Below are 27,147 nucleotides of genomic sequence, written 5' to 3'. Positions count from 1 at the left end.
ATCGAGAAAAAGAAGTCTGAAGGTCAGGTCATGTACCTACGCATTTCACAAATTGAAGAGTGCTGTGACGCCTCTGGTATTGGTACAGGTGAGGTGCCAAGAGCATCACCCAATCAGCTATTTTAGTGAAAATTTGAATGAGGCTTACCAAAGTACGACAATGAACTTTACACACCCAACAAAGCTTCCACCTATTCCTCATGCCTTTTAACTAACCGCAATTATCACTAAATTTCGCTCTAAGAACCTGTCTCCATAAATATCTCACTCCACATTGAAAAATGATACTTTCACTTTTCACTATATACATACATATACCAAATATGCTCTCTTCAATGTTATATTGGGTTTTGAAGTTATAACATCCATTGAAACCACTGAATTCCAGAGAAACTATTGTTTCTTTTAAGGCTCAAACTACATCAAGTTCTTTTTTTTTATAAGTAATAAGATATATTGATAAAAAAGGAACACCCTAGTGCATAGGGAGTGAACAAGGGAAAAGAAATCAAATACAAAAATTGCAAGAGTCTAGGAAATCAAAAAAAGAAGGGAATGATTTATTTTGCAAAGCAAACAACCAATCCCTTAAAGTTCTAAAAAAGAGAAGCTTGAGGTCCGGAATAGATCTCTCAATATCTTCAAAACATCTACTATTCCTCTCCCTCCAAAGACACCACAATGAGCAATGAGAAATGATGGACCAAATATAACCATTTCGATGACGACCAAAGCTGCCTTGCCAACACCGTAACAGCCCCAAAACAGTGTGCGGCATAACCCAAGTTACTCCAAAAAGACCCAAAACCATAGACCATAGATCCATAGCAAAAGGACAATGAAGGAATAGATGGTCAACCGATTCACCATTTCTCTTACACATGTATCACCAATCCAAAATCCACACCTTCCTTTTATGTAAATTATCAATCGTCAAGCATTTCCCTAAGACAGCAATCCAAACAAAGAAAGCTACTCTAGAGGGAATCTTCTGCTTCCAAATACTTTTCCAAGGAAAACCATAGAAAGTGGTGCCAGCTAAAATTCTATAATAATCACTAGCCAAGAAACCCTTATCTTTGCTAGGAATCCAACACATTTTATCCTCACCTAGCCCCCTTATAGGAGAGCCATATATGGTTTCCATGAAGTTAGACATAGCCTCTAGATCCCAAGCATGCACACCCCTAATGAATCTCACATCCCAAAAGAGGACACCATTGGTGGACATCATAAGCTCAGCCACACTAGCATCCTTATTCCTACAAAATCTGAACAAGTCCGGATATCTAACAGCAAGAGATGTCTCTCCACACCACCGGTCTTGCCAAAACTTCACTCTAGACCCATCACCAATATCATACAGAATATGGCAAGAGAAAGAAGGCCATCCCTGACTGATATTTTTCCATAAACCAACACCATAAGGGCCAATCACAACTCTGGTACACCAGCCCCACCCACCCCCCCCCCCCCCACACACATCCATATTTCATCTCTATCACTTGTCTCCAAAGGGCATCTTCCTCAATCCCAAATCTCCAAAGCCACTTCCCAAATAAGGCTTCATTGAAAAGTCTTATCTTCCTTATCCCTAAGCCACCCGAAGAAATAGGAGAACAAACAGTAGCCCATTTAACCAGCTAAGAATGGTATGCCTCAAAAACATTATTTTTATAAATAAATAAAATTTTAAAAATAGGAAAAGTATACAAAAAAGTTTGATGCAAAAAATAATTTAAACTACTATGTTGCACGGACACGGACACGGACACGGGGATACGGCAATTTTTGAAAAATAAGTACACGACACGATGGGGTCCCCGCCGGTTAAATAATTAATTATATTTTATATTTAGGCATATTTTTTAATATTTTTAGACATAAAATACGTTTATGTCTAGAATTTAAATTATGTAAGAACTACAAATAAGTAAACTAACACCCAAAGTAGTACAATAATACACAATATTTAACTTTAATAAATAAAACTATAGCAGGACACAAAAACAAAAATCACTAAATTCATAATAAATATTATAATTAATAAGACAAAACAAAAGGCTGAGTAAAGAAATACATTAACTGTGAGAGTGGGATTAAAAAAAAAAAGACAAAACGTTAAAACTTATAATCGGCTCGATCTAGCTCTGGCGAGGGGCAAAGGGCAGCAGCAAAGGTCAAAGGGAGGGTGGGTTGAGAACTTGAGAGGTGGGTTTCTCAAAATCAATGTTATGAATACCGTTTCGGACCCTGTTTCAGTTTGTCTATTGGAACAGAATGTTTCGGTACCGACCTATTTCGGCATATTGTTGCATACTGTTTCGGGCTTACCACTATTTTATATACATATATATATATATTATTGATAAAAAAATCCATATAATAAATATTGAAGGTTTTAAAGTTATAAGTATATAATTTTTTTTTCACCAATCACAATCTATCACATCACAATTGTAACAAAAAGTTGTAAAAAAATTTATAGTCCTATGCTTTTTCTAATTTTAGTGACTATGGAATCAAAAGGTTGAAAGTTTCTTTTTTATTATGAGTCACATGAGGTTCACAAAAACAAAACAAAGAAAAAAAAAATGTTAATTAAATTCAAACGGACAAAACAAAAGAGCCTGGAAGGAATGAGTATTACGTGGGGCTCACAAACACCACAAAACAAAGAAAATATCTAAAGCCTAAAGACTCTAAAGTCTAAACTCTAAACACAAGTGGAGGACAGCCAAGACACACAAATAAAGAAGAAGAGGTAGTCAGGTAGCAGACCGAAACCAAAAGAAGAAGAAGAAGAAGAAGAGGAAGAAGAAGAGACCAAAATTAAGAAGAAGAAGAGGAGGAAGAAAAGCACAAAACCCAGAAGGAGGTAGGATTTTGATTTTGATTTTTTTTTTTTTTTCAGTCAAAATCTTGTATCAGACAAAATTTTCATTTCGGCCGAAATAGCTGGAATGACCCAAAATATGCCGAAATTTTCTTTTTTTTCTTCACTGCTGGCGTGTCGGAGCCGCGTCGGCGTGTGTCGGAGAAACGAAAAAAAAAAAAAAAAAAAAAAAAAAAAAAAAAAAAAAAAAAAAAAAAGAGGACACTCGCCGGACACTGGAATCCGGCGAGTCGTACCCGTTCCGGTGTCCGACACCGACACGACGCCAAAAATGGCGTGTCCGTGCAACCTAGTTAAACTAAGTACCATTTGTAGAAAAAACTGAGTGATATCATATTAGCTTCACTTCATAGAAATGTAATTGAAAATCAGCATATTTACTTTCTGTCCACATTTTATAGTGAGCAGTGAAAATACTCACCCAACCATGTTGCAGCTGAAACCAGACTGAAGTGATGTGAGACGATAAAGATTATTCAGGACAATTGATGGGTCTGATCCCCGTTTTAGCTGAAAAATGGATAAAAATGAGTCATATCTAATATGCACAAATTTTTAAGCAAAAGATCTTTCCATAGTGTTTGAGATGTTAAGAATAATTTCCAGTATCTATTAGTAAATATTCAGATATATTAGCACTTTGACATTTTTATACCTCAATGACTATACGCATTCCGGATCGATCACTCTCATCCCGAATATCACTTATTCCGTCTAAACTCTGTATACAAATAAAACAATTACAAACAAGAAATTTAAAATCTGTAGTTGCAGTGAACAGTACTGTTCAACTTGGAATTAATTAAAATTATTACAATAGTATGTGATAGCACTGCAGGCAAACAACATAGTAAAGCCATGTGGAACATAGAACATAATAATCCAAAACTAGAAATGGTTGTCAATCATCTAAAAACTGAAAACTCACCAATAACATGTTGTGTTTCATAAGCACATACAAATTGACATTTTCCAAATTCCATTGTCTACTTTTCACCATAACATTACCTTGTTTTCCACAAGTTCAGCTATCTTCTCCACAAGGGCTGATTTGTTTGTCTGATAAGGGACCTGTTTCATTCAATACCAACAATGAAACTACCGATCCAACAATTTAATGACAATATGACAATAAATGAGCATGCTTAATGCCAAATCATACAAGAGTCCAAGATCATCACCTCTTTTATGATAATGGCAGTACGTTTTGTTTTTGAATCAAGCAATTCAACATCAGTTTTCCCTCTAACTGTTACACGTCCACGCCCACTACGATATGCCTCTAAGATGCTTGACAAAGGAACAAATATCAGATCATTCATTGCAAATAATTGGATACATTCAATAAGCTCCATAAGGACGGCTAAGCAATTTTGTGAGAAACAACTGACGTACACATTGCACATATACATGTGTAGCAGATTATGTAATGAGTCTGCATGTGCATACACACAAACATGTAGACATATAAACAATGGAGTCTCCATAATAATAATGGGTAGTTTTAGCCCCAGCATTCATTATGGTTTGCTCTTAAAACTCTCTTCATCTACGTTGTATCTCCCATGCTTTCTAATTACATAAATCATAAAGCAGGGAATGCCACCCAGTTTGTACATGCATTACAGCATCAATATAACATATGCATATCCCATAATGCGCAACACCACAACCCACCATCAATTGTATGCAATTTGAGGTAAAGGATGGCAGTCGAGTAAGGTTTTGGCACAACTAGTGGTGTGGAGAGGAATCTCTAAAAATGACGTACCCAGAGTTGTATGCAATTACAACTATTAGGGTCCATTTAGTTGGGGGGAATGGAAAAGTGAGGATAGAAGAGATTTTTTTAGTTCTCTCAAGGTGTTTGGTTGGAAGGATGAAAAGTGGAGAAATAGAAAACTCATTTGTTTGGTTGAGAAGAAAAGTGAGAGGATGGAAAAAGTAGATTGGGGTATAAAAAATTGATGACAAATAGTGGGGGTAGAATGGTAATTTCGATAAGTCCCCCCTCTTTCCCCCACATTTTTCTCCAATTTGGGGGTATAGAAAAGTGGCGAGCCCAGGGAGAAAACTCCCCCACCCCCCATTTTCTCCCCTCCAAAATCACCCCAACCAAACACCCCCCCTCCCCCCTTTAATCTCCTATTTTCTCTCCCCTTTTCACCTGACTGTGGATTGTATGAAGTTTGTGGTAAAGGATGAAAATCGAGTGAGATTTTGGCACAACCAGTGGTGTGGAGAGCAGTCTTTGCAAGAGACGTACCTAGAGTTGTATTTAATTACAACTGCTAAGAGTGCCATCACAGTGATTTTAATTGAGAATTGGAGCCGATAGACTCCTTTGATACTTTGTACTCCCAACATACCAACAGAATGCTTTTAAATATACAGAGGATTGAGGTCAATGATCAACAGAGGGGGTTCGATGCACCCATGGATAATGTTTATGGAGGAGTATAAGCACGGGTAAAAATAGATTTGTGGATTGATTGCAGTTTGAGGTAAAGGATTGTAGTCAAGTAAGGTAAGAGACATACCCAAGGTTATACGCAATTACAGATGCTAAGGATGCAATCAAGTTCGTTCGACGGAGTATTGAGGTCAATAGTCAATGACAAGGGTTAGAGGCACCCATGGATGTTTATGGAGGAGTATTAGTACGCCTAAGGATATATTTGGGGGTTGTATGCAGTTTGAGGTAAAGGATGGCAGTCGAGTAAGGTTTTGGCACAACCAATGGTGTGGAGAGCAATCTTTGAAAGAGAGATACCAAGAGTTGTATGCAATTAAAGCTGCTAAGGATGCCATCATGTTAATTCGTGATTTAAATTGTAACTTTCATTCTCTGTAAAAACCCAATAGTCAAAGAGAGCAAAATAGCTTGAGCAAGGTTTTGGCACAACCAGTGGTGTGGAGAGCAATCTTTGAAATAGACATACCCAGAGTTCTATGCAATTACAGCTGCTAAGGATGCCATCAAGTTCATTCGTGATTTCAATTGTTACTTTCATTTTTTGTAAAAACCCAAGAGTCAGAGAGAGGAATAGCTTGAGCCCATGAACTCATTACCTCCTCCGCCACCATTTGATGGCAAATATCAAAGTTGTTGGGAGCAGTAATCTTTGGGAACCAATCTCACTGAATTCCAAGTTGATCTTTATTCCACAATTTGTTTCTTTTCTTTTAGGTTCTTTTATTTTTCATCCTAATTCTTTTCTGTGCAACAATTTTGTGCTGGAACAGTAGGTGCTTTGAGATTCTCTTTAATGAATCAAAGTTTAGAAGTCACAATGCAATTGTAATGGGGTGTGGCTTTATCGCATTTTACTTGTTCTTCCATTCCAGTTTTATTTGATCATTGTAATTTTGTTTCTTGATTTTTGCCCCCACAGTACATCCCCAATGTACTCGGGTTGGCTACTTTTTTAATAAAATTTTTCGTTACCTATCAAAAAAAAAAAAAAAATTGCAGACCTGTCAGGCCAAATGAGCCATTACAATTTTTTGGCAAAATGAACCCAAAAGCCCCCCAATCCAAGCTACCTCAAGTCCACTAAACCATAGATTTCAGAGTGGGTTAGACAAAAGATCAACAGGTTCACTAGATATATGGGGTGTCTTGTGAAGACTTCGAAGACTTTTGAGGAGCAGTTGTGAGCTTATTTGTAGCAATTGAGGCAAAATAGAAACAGAACACAGCACGTGGCTATTCTCAAAATAGATCAGTTAATTGGGCCACCAAAGGCAAAAGAGAACTGAAGAATTTAGAGTGGTCTTTGAATTGTGAGGCTAAGTGCAAAACCACCATAAGGGAAAAGAAGAGAAGGGGTTCGAATTTTATCCAACAAAGAAGAGAAATCATGGAATAGAGAGGCTTACATGATAGTGAGAAAATGACTTTGGAATCAAAGCTCCTACAATTGAAAACCCCTTCTGATTAGATACATACTAGTGGTGTTTTAATTTGTTAGAATTTCTTGATTTTTTTTATTTTTTCTTCATTTCTTTGGTATATCTTGTATACTCCCATTGCACAACGGTTACATCTCTATGTGTTCTTAATGAATTTGTTTGCTTATCAAAAAAATCATTCTTTGTAATCCTTTAGGACCGCACATCCTGTGTACATGAGGCAGTGCATCTTCAATAATAAAACTTATCTTATAAAAAAATGAGATGAATTCTGTAACTTAAAATAATTTAAGAAATCAGGGGGGGAAGAGAATACCAACTAAAGTTTGTAAAGGAGAAAATCAAAGATCAATTCCATCCGAACTACTCAGCATGATGCTTATGTTTGTAAAGAGGAAGGATAAAATTATACTTACCCAATGTTTCCCATAATGAGTCCACCAGTTGGAAAGTCAGGTCCAGGCATGTATTCCAACAATTCTTGCAACTAAGACGAAGCAAAAGCAAATTATACAACTTAAAGTACTATATACCTTCCAGCTTTAATGTCAATATAGTTAGTTCTAACTTACCAACGCAATGAGTTTAATATTAATATAGTTACTTCTAACTTAACCAAAGCAATGATGACAATCAAATCGCAATAAACTATCGTGTATTCTGATCTAGTTGCATAAATGAGAAATATTTGACTAACCAATTATTTTACTAATGCCAATTAAAGCTGACCAAGTTGACACAAGATAGAGAATTTAAAGTACTTTGATATCAATTTGATGCATGATGCCAGGAATTTCAAGAAATTCAACACTAGATTAGGTTTTTTGGAAGTGGTTTGATGTCTAAAGATTTATGCACAGTTAGATAATGAAAAAGACTGAATTTTGATCTAGAAAAAAATTGCTGGCCTTTTGAAATGAAAAATAAAAAAAGAAGAAGAAAGAATTAAATGAGAGGAAGGGGGGAGAAGATAAAAAATGCTTCTGGAAATAATTGAACTAAATCTCTCTATGAATTTGAATGATTTCATATGGCCATGACATAGGAAAGACTAGGACTCTCAAATAACAGAGAAAAGTAATTAAAAGAACTTCTACATCACATAGAAAACTAATAAACAACTGAAAAGGGGCTCAAAAACATAAATGAAGACTCATGGGCCTACCATAAAGCCATTGTAGAAAATCTACAAATCACCAGATCAACCACACTTACTAAAACCATATTAAAGCTAAACCAGGAACTTTCTAATCAAAAGAAAATCAATAATTGCAGTCAATATTAATTACAGTAATCTAAAAAATTCCAATTAGGTCCCACATCAAATCTAAACCACAATTTATAGAATCTATAGGCATTTGATCTTTTTTCCCCCTTAAGCTCTTTGCTAGCTGCATTAAAATTTTTTGTTTACAACAACCCCCCCCCCCCCAAAAAAAGGAAGAAAATGGCCTTTTAGTTTCTACCTACATGCATGTCTCAACATAGCAAGCCTACAAAGTTGAAAGCTAGTAGGGTACCAAAATTATGCTGCATTTTTTTACCTTTAGGCTCCATTTGTTTCTATGTAAAATGTTTTCCAAACCCCCAGAGGGTAGATCAATTCATTGGCCTCATGAGAACCCCCATGAGGTCTGTTAAATTACCGATTGTCCCAAACGCTTAAACTATTGCGATATAGTAAATTTAATCATTTAACCATATATTTCTAACACTCCATCTCACGTGTGGGCCAAAACTTCCTTTTAATAGGTGAGGCCCATCACGTGGGAATTTAAATGGGAGGTAAAGTAGAGGAGACATAGATCGATCTCAGGATCTCATGCTCCGATACCATGTTAAATTACCGATTGTTTCAAAAGTTTAATATTAGGATATGGTAAATTTAATCATTTAACCACATATTTCTAACAAGGTCTAAAGCTCAAGTCCTGGAATTACCGAATACAAGGTTCTTGCAGGCAGGGTCACGTGTCCTGGGTTTTACTTGACAAGGGTGGGTACACAAAAAGGTCATACATTTTTTTTTTATAAGTACACGAAGCTGTCCTTCCTTGAAGAGGTTTCTTGCCAAAAAAATTTATAAGTAACAAAAATTTTATTGATAAAAAAAGGAGCCTCCAATGTACATGGGGTGTACTTGGGGTTTAAAATCAATCACTCAAATTACAATGCTCAAGCAAATCTAGCAAAGAAGAACAGTGAAGAGGTTGAAAAGCAACATTCCAATACAATAGAGTGTGAAAAAAGAAAATTTTAATCTCAAGAATAGACCATTCACTACCCTCAAAGCATCTTGCATTCCTTTCCCGCCAAAGACACAACATAACGTAATGTGGTACAACCCTCTAGAGAGCTATATTTTGATGTCAACCAAAGGGACCTTGCCATGCTGCTAACAAATCAATAACCCTCTGCAGCATAACCCATATAAGACTAACCAAACTCCGTACCATTGTCCACAATTCATACACTATAGGACAGTGAAGAAGGAAATGAAACACCGATTCCCCACTCATTTTACACATATAGCACCAATTAATAACAATAATGCCTTGCTTGCTTAAATTATCTGTAGACAAATCTTCCCTAAGGCAGCAGTCCACGAAAAGAAAGCCACCCAAGGAGGAATCTTAGATCACCACCCTACCTTCCAAGGAAATGATATGTTCCTAGGCGAGGATAGGGAGTGGTAGTAACTACACACCTCAAAACCCCGACTCTTAGCAGGCCTCCAACAGAGTTTATCTAGCCCGTCACCCTTCATTGATCTAGAGTATATTAAATCCATAAAAGCAGTCGAAGACTCCAACCCCCATTCTTGGACCAATCTAGAGAACTTAACATCTCGGTGAAGTATCCCATTATGGAAATGCATGGCCCCCGCTACAGAAATCTCCTTATTATGGGTAATTTAAAAAAAAAAAAAAATTTTGCTCCAAAATGGTAAATTTTTGGTAGATTAAATCCATAAAAGCAGTCAAAAACATAGGTTCGAACATTTAGTGAAAGCAACGATTGTTTGTCAATGGCAAACAATTTCATGATCAACAGAATTTGAAACAAAATGGAGGACCATACTTCCGATGTTGTGCAACCAAAAATCATTAGTCAAAGAAAAACATTTTCATAGTCAACAAAAATTTACACCAAAATGGCAAATAATGGCTTCAAATAGCATAAACCATTTCCTAGACCAACTATGTGACTCTTCCACATCCCTTACAATCCACTCCTCCATGTCCAACTGTCACCTCCCTCCCCCTCCCTTATGCTGCCGCCGCCACCTTCCTCTTCTCCCTCATGCTGCCACCACCACCATCTTCTCTACTCCCTCACCCTTCTACTACCACCTCCACCTTCCCATTCCCCCACACCATGCCACACCACCACCACCACCTCTCCCTCTCCCACTCTTTCGTGTTGACAACATCTCCCTCTTTTCATCCCTCAGACCAACATCACCTCCCTCTCATGTCCTCCTCCCACACATGCACATTGTCAACCTAAGAAGCACGAACACTCCAAAATTTTCAACTTCCAATGCATCCGTGTTGGACATGTGCTGCTCATGGACATGCCAAAGACATTTCTGCATATGACCTCATTGTGTCAAGAGGAAAGATAAGCTTTCGTACAACCACAAAGCCTTAGACTCAAAAAAAAAAAAAAATGGTCGGCTAAAGATTCTCAAGAGATTAATTAAAATCAGACATGAAAAACTAAGTTTTTGTATTTAAGAAAAGTCCTTTGATTTTAGTTATGTTTTATATATTTTAATTGGTATTATTCATTTTGAAAGCTTAAAATAAACATAAATATGCCTAAAAAGAAATAAAAATATACCTAAAGATACATATTAATTAATTACCGTATCCCCACCACATCGTGTCCTAATTTTTCAATAATTACCGTGTCACTGTGTCCTATGCCGTATCCATGTCCATGCTTCTTAGCCACCAACAACACCACCTCCTCTCCCTTCCATCCCAAGCCACCACAATCATTTTCCTAGACAGTCACCACCACCTATCCCCCCGCCCCCACCAAAAGAAAACTCCCACCACCAAAACCACTACTGCCTACCAACTTTTCATGGGGTTTGTTGGTTTTAATATAAAATTTTTCACTGCAACTAAACACTAGATAATTATTTTCAAGGCCTCCACCAAACAACTAAAAACAAATCATTTCCTTATAAATATTTTTTGCCGATAAAAATGTTATTTTATTGGTTTATACAAGCGCATGGTATGTCTTGAACTCACAACCTCACCTTCCACCTCACCCTTACAAGGGGACGAGATACTATTTGAACTAAAACTCAGTGGCATTTTCACTAAGAAAATGTTTTTTAAGTCAAAATAAATGGAGCTTTAATAAATAATCAATACTGAAATTATCAAAAATAAATGATCGATATTGATATTTTACGAGCATAATCTCCTAGAAACAAGAAGTTTCATAACAGGTTCTTTCCATCAAAAGTGATAGGCTGCAATTTCGAGTTTGAAAACCAGCGTCTCCAAAAAAAAATTGGGGGTAAAATTGCCTACCATACATCCCTCCAAACCTCGCAAAAGTGGAAGTTGTTGTGCATAGGGGCATGATTTTTTATAATATTTCAATTGAAATGGTGAGCATCAAATTCATTATGATATATTCATTCCAAGTATATTGTAAGAAGAATATATATATACACACACACTCACACATATAGAGCAGCAATTTGGCCACATGTATAAATACCATGCTGGTGAGGGTCACTATCCCTACAGTTATTGTTGTTTGAAACACAACAATAATAAACAATACTTGAGTAAAAAAAATGAAATACCTTTGAACATTGGTCATGTATTCTAATTTAATGTAAAACAAGGACTAAAAATTTTGGGTGCTTACTGTGGCTTCAGGATTATGAATCAGTGCACAGAGCACATCTACCAACTCCCCAAGATTATGAGGAGGGATGTTGGTTGCCATGCCAACCTGCAAATGATTACCCACATTTGAGCATAAAGAACACACTATTGTTGACAAAGAAAGTTTTTTTTTTTTTCTTGGGGGGTGGGGGGGCAGGAAAGTTCACCGCAATCCCAGAAGCACCATTCAACAATAAAGTTGGAAGCCGAGCAGGAAGAAGGGATGGTTCTTTTTGTGAATTATCAAAGTTTGGAACAAAGTCAACCTGCAAATAGATGAAGCATATGATACAAAATTACATTAATGATGAAAACATGCTCACTACAAATCACAATGTATGGAATGGCACTAACGGTGTCTTGTTCTAGATCTGCCAATAACATTGCTTCTGTGAGTGCCTGCAAAAATAAACCTGAAATACATGAATATCCTCAAAAATGCTTATTTTCTTTACAATAAATTGTGAAAACCAGAATTAATTGGATTATCTAACGCACTACAGAACAATCACACCTGCAACAAGTTTACACCATTAAAATTACATTGCATACAGTTAATCAAGAATTTGGCAACAGAGTCCAGAACACAATCAACAAGAAACACGCTGTTTCTAGCATCTGGGAGATTATCTAGAAATTATTTTCCAGGCAGAAGGCATCAAGACAATTTAAATTGCCAAAGCCAACACAGCACAGTGGATAGCCTTGGCCTCTAAAAGAAAGGGCTTCAAATCTTTAGCATAGACCCCAGAAAACTAAAAATCCCAACTAAGACACAGAATCATTCACATACTCGGCCAACAAGTAAGGGACAACACAAACACTAGACAAGATTTTTTTTTTTACATTTATTTTTTTGATAAGTAACAAAACTTTATTGAAACCAAAGCAAGTACTCTGAGGATGTACCATGGGGGCAACAGAATAATTAAAACAGTTAACATAGAAACTATTATACTTTAGACACATATCAATAAAAGAGTGACAAAAGGGAAGTTCCCCCCCACCCACAAAACAAGTAATGGACAGAGTGAACACTTGATAAGATTTTTCCTAATACCAGTTACACATCTCACAAGGTAAATATCAGATGAAGCGCACTAAGGTTGAATCATTTTACATGGAACTTGAATCAATGGTTCAAGAGACTATGAGACAAGAACATATATAGATCTTGATTCCAGTTAATTTTTCCTTTTCTTCCTTTATCAAATGGCAATAAAGGAAGGCAAAGAAGTAGCTTATTTGCAACCAAATTTCCTGAGTCTGATGCAGCAGTATCCATGAAGAACCCATTTCCATTAGTCAAACGGGCAGTGTTCAAAACTTTATCTAAATTAGGAAGAATGATTCTTTTTGGATTGTTGAAAAATAAGAAGGGCACCGAAAATATACCCAGAGCTGTCTGTATCAGAAAGAGAAGAAATGCACACATTCATGTTTATTTCTTGAAATGGGCTACCACCCTGACTGACAAAAGAGTTGGAAGTGGACTTCGTTTCCTTCTCATTTGGACCAGTTGCTGTCTTCTCTGGGAATTACTAAAGACTGAGGTCAGAGGCCCATTCCCTACCCACCTCCCCCTTTTACAAGAGACAGGTTTTGAGCAGAATAGAGCTACCAGCAACGTTTCTTTTCTAGTTCATGATCAAGTTTCACGATTACAGAAGACACTTTGACATTCAGAGACAATCTTCAGGAACATTTTTTTATTATTGGAAATTAAATGCACCCAGTGGATCTTGAACCCATCATCTCATCCACAGACATCTAGTGTTGGAGCTCATCTGCAAATCTTTAGGAACATTAATGGCATTTGTTCATGCAAAATTTGTAAACTAGAAATGAATGGGCCCCAATTTTTGACACTTGAATGACCTCTGATTACATAAAGTTAAGCCTCCACTGACTTCTAAATTAGTAGGGAATATTAATTTTTTTTTTTATAAGCAATAAGATTATATAAATCAGAAAAAATGAGTCACCCAAGTATACAGAAATATACTGGGGTAGACAATCAGTTAAAAAAATAGCATAAATCTGATTAATCAATAATAGAAAATTAACAGAGGTTTCTCATGACTGACAGCCAATCCAATAAAGTTCTAAAAAAGATAAACTTAAGACCAGGCATAGAACTTTGGGTTCTTCAAAAATCCTACCATTTCTTTCCCTCCAGATGCACCACATCAAGTAATGGGGGATAACCATCCAAATATGACCATTTAGATGACAACCAAAACAACCTTCCCTTTCTCTTCCTTAAGTTGTCAATTGTCAAAACTTAACCCAAAGCTGCAGTCCACACAACAGAGGCTACTCTCAAAGGGGCTTTTGATCTCTTTTCCAAGGGAATAGCTGCTCACTGGTGACTGCAGCAACATCCAGAAGATGGCAGTGAGTACCAACTTTGAAGCTCTTTTTCTTATCGGGTTTTCAGCACATCTTATCCTCCCCAATCCCCCTAAATTCCCAAACCATAAATGGTATTCATAAAGATCATCAAAGACTCCAATTCCTAATCTTGTATGGCCCATACAAAGTGTAGACCCCAGTGAAGAACTCCATTGGTGAAATGCATTAAATCTGCCACACTTACCTCCTTATTACGACAGATCCAAAATAACTCAGGGTAGCAAACAACAAGAGAACTCTCCCCACTCCATCAGTCTTGCCAAAATTTCACCTGTGTTGCATCCCCAACTTCATATAGAATGGTGGCTTGACACAGATGGCCATCCCTATCTAATAGTTCTCCACATACCAACTCCATAAGGATCAAGAACTGAATTAGAACACCATCCCCCTGGAAAGCACAGTGCGCCGATTGGGTCGGCACACCCGAGTATGATATGCACGGATGCGCCATGCGGCTGTGGACGCAGCTGCACGGGCATCCGTGACCCTTTTTTTTCGTTTTCCGATACGGTCTGATTTGGGCTGATACAGTCTGATTCTATCCAATTCGGTCCGAAACAGGCTGAAACAAACCCTGAATCGGTCCAATATGGGCCAAAATAAGTGTTTTTAAAAAAAAAAAAATTTCAGTAAAAATTTTGTGAAAACACACCATTTTGACATCCTAGTTAAAAAAAAAAAAAAAAAACACCCTAAACTCATCTCAAACCCTAAATTGTCACTTTATTATCTACTATTTCTCTTAAATTGGTATATGTTTACCATTACATGAAAAAAATATACTTAGCAACGTATAGAAAATATAAATAAAAATATATTTAATAATTTATTAATAAACGTATCCCCCGTACCCTACTTTTTAAAAAATTGCCGAGTCGCTATACCACACCCACACCCAAACCTGAATACGCACCCGTGCTTCCTAGCCATCCCCCCATTCGCTACCATACTTCACTTCTATCACTCTTCTCCATAATGCATTCCTCTCATGACTATAATGCCACAGCCATTTCCCTAACAAAGATTCATTAAAAAGCATAAATCTTCTAATACCCCCAACCACCTGCAAAAAGAGGAGTACAAACATCTGCCCATTTAACTAGAATCTAGATGAAGTTTAGTCACTTCCCCCATACCACCCCTTAAAAATTTTCGCTGCAATTTTTCATTATGGTTAGCCACATCTACTGGGATAGGAAATAAAGAAAGGAAGTAGGTAGGCAAGCTTGATAGAGTACTCTTAATTAAGAATAGTAGGGAATATTAATTAAGAGCCAATTGTTTTCCAATTTATTTGTAGCCACCTTTATATTTTCTACCAGGTTAGCTACATAGGGCCTGCAATTTATTTACTAATCTATTCACTTAAGTTACTAAGCCCCTGTTTGGTATCTCTTCTCCAAATGCATTTCACAGGTTTCTATAAAGCAAAATGCATTTTATATTTTCTGAGTGTGTTTGGCAAGTTTTTTTAAACCTGTGAAATGCATTTTATGAATAACACATTTTGCATTTCTTGATTTTTTAAGCCAAAACTGAAGATTCTCATTTTGCATAATCTTTCTAATTTTTGCCAAAGACTGTGGGGCCCACTTCTTGCACATCAAACGAGACCCAACATCACTTTCCAGCCCATTTCTTTTATTCTTATTTTATGCTCCTCCCCTTTCTTCTTCTCCCTTGGGTTTCTCTATGATCCACAGCAACCAAACATGCCTTCAGCATTTTCATCACTCTCACTCTCAGCACTCAGATCATTACTTCAACACTTCCCCTTCAGCCGCACCTCAGACCTGATTCAACTCACTCTCTATGCTCTAAATCAATTTATAGATAGATAGATAGATATCATAAATCAATTTTTTCAATGACTTGAATAATTTTCAAATATTAGATAGTTTGTTTTTTTCCCAAGGAACAACAAGAAAATCTCTTAATTCATTTTATTTTTCTCAGTTTACTCAACTATAAATCTTATGATATCAACGGTGCTTAGGGGCATTCTTGTAGCAAGTCCACATGGTGTTGAGGTCGCCAATGTGGTTCAAGACCAAAGCTACCAATGGTGGTAGATTCATTCAATGGATTTGATTGGGTTCAATGAAGTGACTGGGCTTAGTTGCGATTCATCAATTAGGTTCAATTGGTGAAGATTTGGGGCTATGCACAGTGGCTGTGTCAACTATTGGCAATGAGGCATACTTTTTTTCTTAAGTTAGAAATTTGTGCACGGTGGCCCTGTCACTAATTTTTTGGGGTTTTGAAGGTGGAAATTTGTTTGTGCATATAATTGAAAATTGTAGAAATCATAGAAAATTAGTAGAGAAATGCAAAGAATTATAGAAAATTTGTATAAACTGGTTGAATTTTTTGAAGAAATGAAGAAAATTATTACTAGATATATTGTTTTTTATTAGCAATTTCCTTATGTACAAAATTATCAATTTAAACATAAACTAAAAAATTTTGCTTGTAATAGGAAATTGTGGAAATTTTTTTGATAAGTGAAATTATAGAAATTGTTTAATTTAAAATTTGTTTGTGCAAGTATATTACTTTTTATATTTTACTCTTTATATGTATTTCGAATAGGGCTATATGCATGTACAATTAAGTTTTTTTTTTTTTTTTAAATTGGGACCATCACCTTATTGGCAAAAAATTCATTCCACAAGAATTCATAATCAAACACAATTACATATAGTATAATTATTTTTCAGCATAAGTTTCAGCATAATACCAAACACAATTTTTTAGAAAAATATGTTCTGCCATAATGTATTCTTAAGACTGCATTCTGCTGAAATACAAACATCACCTAAGTCCTTGGATCCTTTCTTCTTTTCATATTTTTATTACAAAAATTTAGGTAAATAGCATCCATCAAAGATAAACCACAGAGGCTGGAATATCTTTTTTTTTTTTTCAATTTTTTTATAAGTAAAAAAATATTAACATTGATCATTTATTTTTATTTCAAAAGAAACCAAAAAGTTCACTAACTGCCTAATTCACAACAACCAGATGTTCTAGAATATAACCAATCCCATGCAAGCATAGCTTGTAAAAACAAGATGACTTGTAAAGAGAAACTAAGAATTGGAACTTACTTCCAATCTACACTCTGTGTAACGCATGGCAGCAGCTGGATCTGCATCTATTGAACCAAAATTCCCATGCCCATTTATAAGTGGACATCGTAAGGAGAAATCCTGAAAAAAAACAATAAGACTACAAGATACTCGAAAGGCAAGAAAATAACTACAATGTGTGTGTGTACATAAATATAGGAATGGAAAAGCAAACAGTAGATGAAATTGAGAACATGGTAATAAATCAAAATAAAGCTTCACTTTTTTTATAACTAATAACCTTTATTGAAATGGAGGAGAGACTCTATGTACACAAGATGTCTACACAAGCTCTCCTAAAAAAAAATATCGTGAAAGAAATACAATTTAAAGGCAAGAGAATCTATAGAAACTACAATCAAATGAATATTGCTAGTTCCAAGAGTAAGTAACCATTAAAACAGAGATCTTAAAAACAACAATTTTAGCTCAATAACTGAGACCTCCATACCATTAATTGTGCGATTGCTTATCTTACACCTCATTGCCCTCATTAGTCATAGAGGAACTACCTTTTTTTTTTTATAAATAAAAAAGACTTCATTGAAGAAAGAGAGTAACAAAGGAACCAAAGCACACAGGCAGTGTGCAAAGGATACAGCAAAAACAAAACATAAAAATTACAACACTCAAGCAAATCAACTAAAGAAACAAAAATATAAGCTTGAGGCATTTGACCACTCGAGTAAGGTCTGGAGGAAAAGCAATATCAAGTCATGGATTGATCTCTGATTTACTTTGAAAGTATGAGCATTTCGTTCCCACCAAATACCACACATGAGACAATGAGGGATCATGGCCCAAATCACTGCAGATCTGTGCCTGCCTGTTGAATTTACTAGGCCAGCTTAAAGCTAACAATTCAGCCACTGAAGCATCCCTGTTACAAGCAATGCTATACAATTCAGCGAAGTTATCCTTTAAAGAGAGCCCCCTAAACCATGGATCATGCCAAAATTTAATAGAGGATCCATCTCCCACCTTAAATCTAACAAAATACTGAAAAGTGTCCCACCCCTTCCTAATACTTTTCCAAAGGCAAACTCCATAAGGCCCCTGTACAGTGATAGAGCACCAGCCCACACACTGCCATATCTAGCAACCACCACCCTCCCCCACAAAGCATCTCTCTCCATTGCAAACCTCCATAGCCATTTACCTAGTAAACCTTGATTAAATAGGGCCAAATCACAGATGCCCAGACCCCCACTTGGAATTGGTACACATACCTCTCTCCAACCCACCAAATGATACTTAAACCCATCCCCTAAATCACCCCAAAGGAAGTCTTGTTGAAGCTTTTTAATATACAGAGCAACACTCATGGGGATAGGAAAAGAGACAGATAATAAGTAGGTAAATTTGATAAGGTGCTCTTCATCAGCATAAGACAGCCCCCTTTGAATAGATACATTCTTTTCCAACCAGCCAATCGTCTCTCCATGAAAGTGGAGCTGAGAGGGAGACCCAGGTATGTCATGGATAACTGACCAACCCTGCAGCTCATTACAATAGCCAGCTCATCCATATTTGGCACATTACCAACTGGAACCAATTCGGACTTCCCCAAGTTATCTTCAACCCAGAGATAATCTGAAACCATGTAAACATAGCTTTCAAATACCAAATTTGCTCTCAATCTGCCCCACAGAAAATCAAAGTGTTATCTGCAAATAGGATTGTGTGATTGCTTTTGTAAACAGAAAATCAAAGTGTCATCTGCAAGGGGACCCACTATCCCCGCCTTTGTTTGTTTTGATAATGGAGGTTTTAAGTAGACTCTTGAAGAAGACAGAGGAGTGTAATTTTATTTGGGGTCCTCATGTGGGAGCTGTGAACTCTGTTGGTGTGTGTATTTCCCATCTGTTATTTGCTGATGACACTATCTTATTTTGTGATGCCTCTAGGGAACAGCTGCTGTCCATAAGGCTGGTGTTGTATTGTTTCCAGGCTTTTACGAGTTTGAAGGTCAATGTAGGGAAAAGTAAGATTGTCCCTGTTGGGGAGGTGAATAATCTAGATACTCTGGCTAATATTCTTCAATGTAGAGTGGGCAGTTTGCCTATGAAATATTTGGGGATGCCTTTGGGAACTTCTTTTAAGACAGCCTCGATTTGGAATCCTATTTTGGAGAAAATGGAGAAGAAGCTATCTGGGTGAAAGCATCTCTATTTATCTAAGGGTGGTAGGCTCATGTTACTAAAGAGTACTCTCTCTAGTCTCCCAACGTACTTTTTATCTCTATTTACTATTCCTAAAGTTGTGGTTGCTAGATTGGAAAGTATTTAGAGGAATTTCCTTTGGGGGTCTTCTGAGGGGAGTTTCAAATATCCTTTGGTGGCTTGGGAAAAGGTGTGTTTACCAGTTGGGATGGGCGGTTTGGGGCTTAGAAGTGTGGTGCCTTTTAATCAAGCTTTATTAGGGAAATGGCTGTGGAGATTTGGTCATGAAGTTACCCATCTCTGGCGGCGAGTTATCTCCACTAAATATGGTGAGGGTCAAAGAGGGTGGAGCACTAATGTTTGCAGGAGGACTTATGGGTGTGGCCTATGGAGAAGCATTAATGAAGGGTGGGAGAGCTTTTCTAAGCATCTGACTTTTGTAGTGGGTGAAGGCACTCATATCTGCTTTTGGCATGATAGGTGGATTGGTGATAATACTCTAAAAGATCTCTATCCTGGGCTCTATGTGCGTTCAGTGGAAAAGAATCCTTGTATCTCTGAGGTTTTGTGGATTCCAGAAGGGGGTACTGTTAGAGTGTGAAACTTAAGGTTTTATAGAGCATTTGAAGATTGGGAGTTGGCTGCATCTTTTTCTCTTCTTCAGCTTATCCAAACTTGTATTCCTTGGAGTGCTAGGAGAGATACTCTTTACTGGTGGCTAAAAGGTGATGGTAAGTTTGACACTCGGTCTTACAACCATGTGATTCGGGGTGCTTCAAATTCTTTGTTTCCTTGAAAGGGTGTTTGGAAACCAAAGATTCCTAAGCACGTGGCATTCTTTTTGTGGACAATTGCACATGGTCGGACTCTCACTTTGGATAATCTAATGCTTAAGGGTCGCCCTTTGGCTACTAGGTGTTGTATGTGCTGCTTTGATGGGGAGTTGGTAGACCACCTTCTTCTTCATTGTCCTATTACCCATTCCCTATGGACTTTTATGCTTCAGGCCTTTGGTATTCATTGGGTTATGCCAAGATCGGTGGCGGGTTTGTTATCTTGTTGGCATCAGTGGCTTGGGAAGCACAATTCAAACATTTGGAACTTGGTTCCACGGTGCTTAATGTGGATTGTGTGGTTGGAACGAAATCGTCGATCCTTTGAGGACAAAGAAAACGTTGCATGAGTTAAAGTTTTATGCCATCGAAGTCTTTTGGAGTGGTCTCGTTGTTGGGGTTTTACTAATTGTTCTTCTCTCTCTGAGTTTTTGTCCTCCCTTAGCTTAGTTTCCTAACTTCCCTCTGTTTGTTGTGCTGTTTGTTTCTTTTATTTCTTCTTGTTCATCATCATGAACTTCTTGTATTTTTCATTTTTCTCTCATTTATAATAGTTTTCTGATTACATATCAAACAAGAAAAAGTACAACATTCTACTAAGAGCCTCCATTCCAAGCGAAGTAGCTCTTAGCAAATTTACCAAACAAGTTTTTTTTTTGATAAGTAATCAGAGAAATTATATAAATGAGGAAAAATAAAAGTACAAGTAGTTCATGATGATGAACAACAAGAAACAGAAAAACCAAACAACAAAACCAAAGATAAGGAAATCAGAAAGAAGAACTAAGGGAAAACATAAACTCTGAAAGAGACGAAGAATCAGTAAAGCCCCAACAACGAGCCCACTCAAAAAGACTACGCTTCCATAAAATCTTTAACTCATCCAACGTCTTCTCCATGTTATCAAAGGAGCGACGGTTTCGTTCCAACCTATGAAGCACGGACGTGGCACCAGAGGTGCCGCACCCGCGTCCGACGCGGCCTGACGCGGCGACGCGCAGGGGACGCCGCTGCCCGCGCGTCCGGCCGCATCCCGCCGCGTCGTGCCACGTGATTTTCGCCGACTCGCGCCGACGCGGCTCCGACAGGGGCCGATTCACCCGGAATCGGGCCGACTCGGGCCTGAATCGGCATGAATCGGCCGAATCGACCGATTCAGGCCAAAATTCAACCAAAAAAAAAAAAGGCGCAGAACGCACCATTTGACTTAATTCTAAACCCTCCTTCAGCCCAGTTTCACACAGACGCCAAAACATAAGCTCCTCTCCTCACATTGATCTTGATGATGAAGAAGTTGGTGTTTGATTGTCTTGTTGATTGTCTTATTGATTATCTTTTATTTAGTTTTAATTTCGAACTTGTGAGTTGTATTCTAATTTCCAAACATTATGGAATGTTTTAGTTTCAATCTTGTGAGTTGTGTCTAATTTATGAAAATCATGTTTTAGTTATTATCTACTATTGCTCTTAAATTTGGTATATGTTTGTATAATGTGAAAAAGTATGCTTAGCAATATATTAAAAATATAAATAAAAATATTTTTAATAATTTTTTAATCGCCGAGTCTCGCCGCACCCGCACCCACCTTTTTCAAAAATTGCCGAGTCCCGCACCCGCACCCGAATCCCAAAACACACCCGTGCTACATAGGTTCCAACCAAACAATCCACATTAAGCACCCTGGAATCAAATTCCAAATATTCGAGTTGTGCTTCCCAAGCCATTGATACCAGCAAGATAACAAACCTGCCGTCGTTCTTGGCATAACCCAATGCACACCAAAAGCCTGAAGCATGAAGGACCATAAAGAATGTGTAACAGGACAATGAAGTAGAAGATGGTCTACTGACTCCCCATCACCACAACACATACAACACCGATTTACCAAAATGCGATCCCTAAGCATGAGATTATCCAAAGTGAGAATCCGATTGTGCGCAGCTGTCCACAAGAAGAAGGCCACTCGCTTAGGAATCTTAGGTTTCCACACACCCTTCCAAGTTCTTCCAAACAAGTTCTTCCATCTAAAGAGTATATCCGCAACTCACTTAGGCATCACCCAAGGAACTTCAATCAATGAAAACCCAAAAAACCACAATTCCTGAGCAACAGCACAATGCACTAATTATCCACAGTTTCACCAGAGCATTCGCACATGTAACATCAATCCACCAATATTGTGATTCTCCTAACAAGATTATCCACCTGTTAATTTTTTGTTAATTATTATCCCATTTTGCTGTTCACACAACAAATGCCACCTTTTTAAAGCCTTAGTACACCAAATCCTCTTCCAAGGAAGTTCACTCCAATGGAACCTTGTAACGCCTCATAATAAGATTGAACATCAGACTTACCATTGCTATTCAACCTCCACGCTCCACACCTCAAATGATTTGAGCCCTACTCTTGGAATGCTTGAATAAAATGTTTCAAACAATAGATCAACTATTTGATTCCCAATTGTTGAAAGCTTGTACAAATTGAACGTGCCGAGAAACTTAATACTAAAGACTCAAGAATAATTTACGTAGCCTATGGAAGGTGCCAAGAAGGCGGCCCCACATTGAAACTAGACCACAATCCCCCTTTTTTTTTGTAAGTAAGCTTTGGCCCCAAGTGGAGGGGGAAGGGGAGATTCTAGCAAACTAGACCACAATTCTAGAATATTTTTGTATTTGATCTTTTCTATTTTCTTGAGCTCTTTGTTGGCTTTAACACAACCACTATTCCAGTCAGAATAAAAGAACAGTTTCCTAAAATGCACAACTTCAAACACACCAAAACACACTATATTTACGTTACAAGTTTATGTTTGTCAAGTTTTTGATGATTCAATGGCCTTAAAGCATTAGTCATATAAATTAGGAAAAAGGGTAACCGTGACACTATTTATATATATATCTATATATATGTGTGTGTGTATGTATATAGTTATTTTGTTACTTCACTATGATGCTAGTTTATATATGCAAATAAATCATAAAATACGCACCCAATACTAGATGGACAGGTTTGACCTGCAATTCACAAATCAACACCTTTTTACCCCTCCATGAATACAAATTACAATCCCAATTTACCTGTGCCATTCGCACTAAGGAATCGTAGACAGCAGAGTCTCCATGCGGGTGAAATTTTCCTAGAACCTACAATAAAAGGAACTACAAATTTTAATCATCAAATTATGCAAACAATGATAGACAAAAGAACAAACCGCAATAACAATATTTTTAGGAAAAGAAAACATATGCATTGCCTCAAATAAAGTGAAACAGAACATCAAAGTCAAAATTTAACCTCTCCAACAACTCTAGCACATTTCTTGAATGGTTTCCGAGATGAAAGGCCCAATTCATGCATTGCAAATCTGTAGCCATAATTTTTGAGAGAACATATCAGTCACACTGTTTACCCAAATAAATGATGTATAATATCCATGCATGAAAAAAAAAACATGTAAAGATAAAAATATAAATACATTCACACAATCATCATATGACAACAACTTACTCTAAATTACAAAATCTAAAATTAGAACAATATAAAAAATGACTGCCCCACCCAGGCTTTACCATAGCACATATCACATGCAGCAGCTAAAATAACAGATAATTAAAACATATATGTGATGATACATATATTAAATTAAAAGAAAAATGACACAATTAAGCACAAAAACAGATCAAAAAAAAAAAATTAAGCACAAACACAGATTACATATGCCATCAGCTAGCTCAAAATTACATAATTTAGAATATGAGTAAATGAGCAATACAAAAATAAAATAAAAAAAATGCACAAACATCACCATAGCACACATTACATGCAACAACATAAATTACTTAACAAATCAGAGTAGGTATTAAAAATTAAAATACATTTATAAAACATGCTTTACAATTAATACCTTAATAATGCATGAACTTGAAATAATCCATTAGGCATTGGTGGAGCTACATTAGGACCATAGCTCCCCCAAATCTTATACATATGAAATGGCTAAGTAGCTAGGCTTATAACCCTATTTAAAAAAGAGTCTGAATTTGATAAGGATGGGATATAAAACCCATGTTTTACACCATCCAATAAAAAATTGCCGCATCAAATTTTTCCTTAAAATTTAATACATCCTACCACACCTAATAACATATCAATAAACTCTCAATTTGGTTGGATTTATTGATGGGTATTAGAATTGATTGATTGTGGTTGTGCTTATTCTTAAATATGTAATAAGATGATGTAGCATGTTCAGATTTGGAGGGTGTAAAACTTGGATTTCACACCACATCCTTATAAAATTTAATCTCTTTATAAAAAAAAAATATAATAAAAAGCACATTATTTTATATATAGAGAGAGAGCCACAACCTCATTATTGATAAGTTGTATACATCAATTACATAAATTAATTGGACACCCATTAAATTATAGTGAACACACAGCTCTCAAATAGTAAAAGAAAAACAAATAGAGGCTCTAGTCCTTACACTTTAATGGCTTATATTTTAAATAAACACACTTAGCTTTTGTATGGTTGAAAATATCAAATCTTTTTACCAATATTTACAAAATTTGTTTTGTTTAGTAGATTTTTTTTTTTTTATATAGTAAGCACTAGGAATCACGATACTAACACTGGTTTGGGGGGTACAACACAGCAACATAAGAAATTTCTAAAAAATTATAACATGAAACAACCGGTACGACATGGATACGAAACATGCACGACATCCTAAATAAAGTGCCCATGCTTCCTAGTAACCAAGGAAGTCAATACCGTACTAGAGAAATATACCGTACCGGCCATTAAACCAGTACAAGTACTCCTCCAAAACATACCAGAAAAAATTCCGGTTATACCCGCCTGTATCAGCCCGTACGAGCCAGTATTGGTGTTTCAACCAGTATAATAAAAAAAATTATTAAAAACATTTTATTTAACCTAATATATTGGTTAATGTAGTTAAGCTAATTAGTAGGCTTATAAAATATGTGGATTTTAAATTTTATGTTGATAAACATAAAAATTAAAAATTAAAATTCATACTTACATGAATAATATAAATATAAATATATAAATAGCGGTAATCCCGTATCAAACGGTACCGAAACAGCCTCGGTAAGAAATTGACTCCCTGCTAGGAACGTATATTTACATTTTATACTGTACTTAGTCCTCTATTTCCTTAAAATTCAGTAACAAATTGTAGAAATTCATATTTTTAGAATCAAAATTTTGAAATTCGTTTCTGTTTAAGACACAGAAAAGTCGAGAAACTGACAGGATTCGGCGATGGACGGGTTTAAGACCGTCGCGAACATCGGGCAGAGCACGGCCGAGGAGGACTGACATGGCGTAGGACATGTACGCCTCGGTGGCCTCCTTGTGTAGCTCAAAAGGCACGATTCTCCCTCCGCCATCTCCATCGCCACCGTCGTCATTTCCGACTCTTCCCTTCACGAAGACGCTGCCGTTCCCGCCGCCGTCGTCGTCGTCGCCGCTGCGTCTGGCTGCTTTCACCACCGACTTAGAGGAGGAGGAGGAGGCGGTGGAGAGAAAACGGAGGTCCGAGAGGCTGTGGCGGAGCCTTGAGGATGAGGAGAAGCGGGTCGGAGCGGTTAAGAGAGAGTAAGGGCGGTGGCGGAGGAGGATTGTGGAGAAGCGGAGTCCTGAAGAGAAAGCCATTGTGGAAGGATAGGAAGAAAAAGAAGGAGGAAAGGATGGTTTCATAGAGGTGGCGGTGGCATTTGCCGGTGGGACTTGTTTTATCTTCTTCTCCTTCTTTGGTTTTTTGGGGTGTGAATAAGAGTAAGATAGGGTTTAAGCTTTTGGGGGGAAATGGAATGGGTTGAGTGGAGTGAAAAACCCTAAATGGGTTGCGCGCCAAGTCGGAGATTTTATTTTTATGTAGCAATTTTGTTTATTTCTTAATTATGAGTGCACGTGCATCTCACATGTTTATAGTTTTTGCTGATTATATTTTTTTTTCAATAATTTTCTTTCTTATGGTAAGGGTGTGCAAGTAGGGATGGACATGGGTAGGGTATGGATCGTGTATACACATACTCGACCCGAAAATTTTACCAATAGATACTTAATTATCAATACCCGTTAATATCCATACCTAAATTTTACCCAAATATATTATCTATGGATAACCATATCCTACCTGAAACCCATTTAATTTTTTTTTTTAATTCAAAACATTTTAACATAAAAACTAACCAATCTTAAAAAAGAAAAAACTAATCAATAAAAAAATTTTATTGATTAGTTTGTATCTACTTCTTTCTTTCTTTCTTTCTTTTTTTTTTTTTTTTTTTTTTTGAGATAAAGATAGAAATTTTATTAGATAAAAAATAAAATAAAATAAAATAAAGAAGCAACATTTTTTTCTGCCTCTTCAGTTGTTTGTCAAGCAAATGGCAACTCCTAAAATAAATTTTACAAAATCAAGGTCAATTTAACGGTAGTAAAAGTCACTTTTAGGCTTTTCAATGTAAAATATTTCCGCTAGATGAAGTCTCCCTGGAACTTTCATAAGTGGTGCATCAAAATAATTCTGAAAATTTTCAGACTCAAGAGTAGCACTCATTACAACTAGCTTCAGATCAGGTCTATTTGTCAACACTTGCTTCAAAAGTCCAAACAGAACATCAATAGCCAATGTTTTTTTGTGAGCCTCATCAAGAATTAGATAAAAAATTTTAAAAAACAAAATAAAATAAAGAAGCAACATTTTCCTCTGCCTCTTCAGTTGTTTGTCAAGCAAATGCCAACTCCTAAAATAAATCACAAAATACTACTATTTCCATGGTAGTGAAGATCAGCATGTAACATTGCATTCCCATCATGAACTCTA

The 27,147-nt window shown here is 36.7% G+C and overlaps 1 protein-coding gene across 1 annotated transcript in view; it reads right to left on the bottom strand.

The window, feature by feature from the left end:
• Window positions 1-26,149, bottom strand: part of LOC126725641 (DNA gyrase subunit A, chloroplastic/mitochondrial) — a 45,860-nt gene extending 19,711 nt beyond the window's left edge. The window contains exons 1-12 of the mRNA XM_050430449.1: window positions 25,567-26,149; window positions 23,579-23,648; window positions 23,362-23,427; window positions 17,262-17,363; window positions 12,088-12,132; window positions 11,901-11,999; window positions 11,714-11,800; window positions 7,228-7,298; window positions 4,078-4,186; window positions 3,905-3,967; window positions 3,552-3,617; window positions 3,318-3,406 (exon numbers count right to left, since the gene is read on the bottom strand). Of these exons, the coding sequence (XP_050286406.1) occupies window positions 3,318-3,406; window positions 3,552-3,617; window positions 3,905-3,967; window positions 4,078-4,186; window positions 7,228-7,298; window positions 11,714-11,800; window positions 11,901-11,999; window positions 12,088-12,132; window positions 17,262-17,363; window positions 23,362-23,427; window positions 23,579-23,648; window positions 25,567-26,015 (1,316 nt within the window). The 5' untranslated portion in view covers window positions 26,016-26,149. The remainder of the gene's footprint in view (window positions 1-3,317; window positions 3,407-3,551; window positions 3,618-3,904; window positions 3,968-4,077; window positions 4,187-7,227; window positions 7,299-11,713; window positions 11,801-11,900; window positions 12,000-12,087; window positions 12,133-17,261; window positions 17,364-23,361; window positions 23,428-23,578; window positions 23,649-25,566) is intronic.
• Between the last annotated feature and the right edge of the window lie 998 nt (window positions 26,150-27,147).

Source organism: Quercus robur, chromosome 5 (genome assembly GCF_932294415.1).
Source record: "Quercus robur chromosome 5, dhQueRobu3.1, whole genome shotgun sequence".
Classification (NCBI taxonomy): Eukaryota; Viridiplantae; Streptophyta; class Magnoliopsida; order Fagales; family Fagaceae; genus Quercus; species Quercus robur.
The sequence above is the reverse complement of the archived record's forward strand: the minus strand, read 5'-3'. Positions and strand labels throughout refer to the sequence as shown.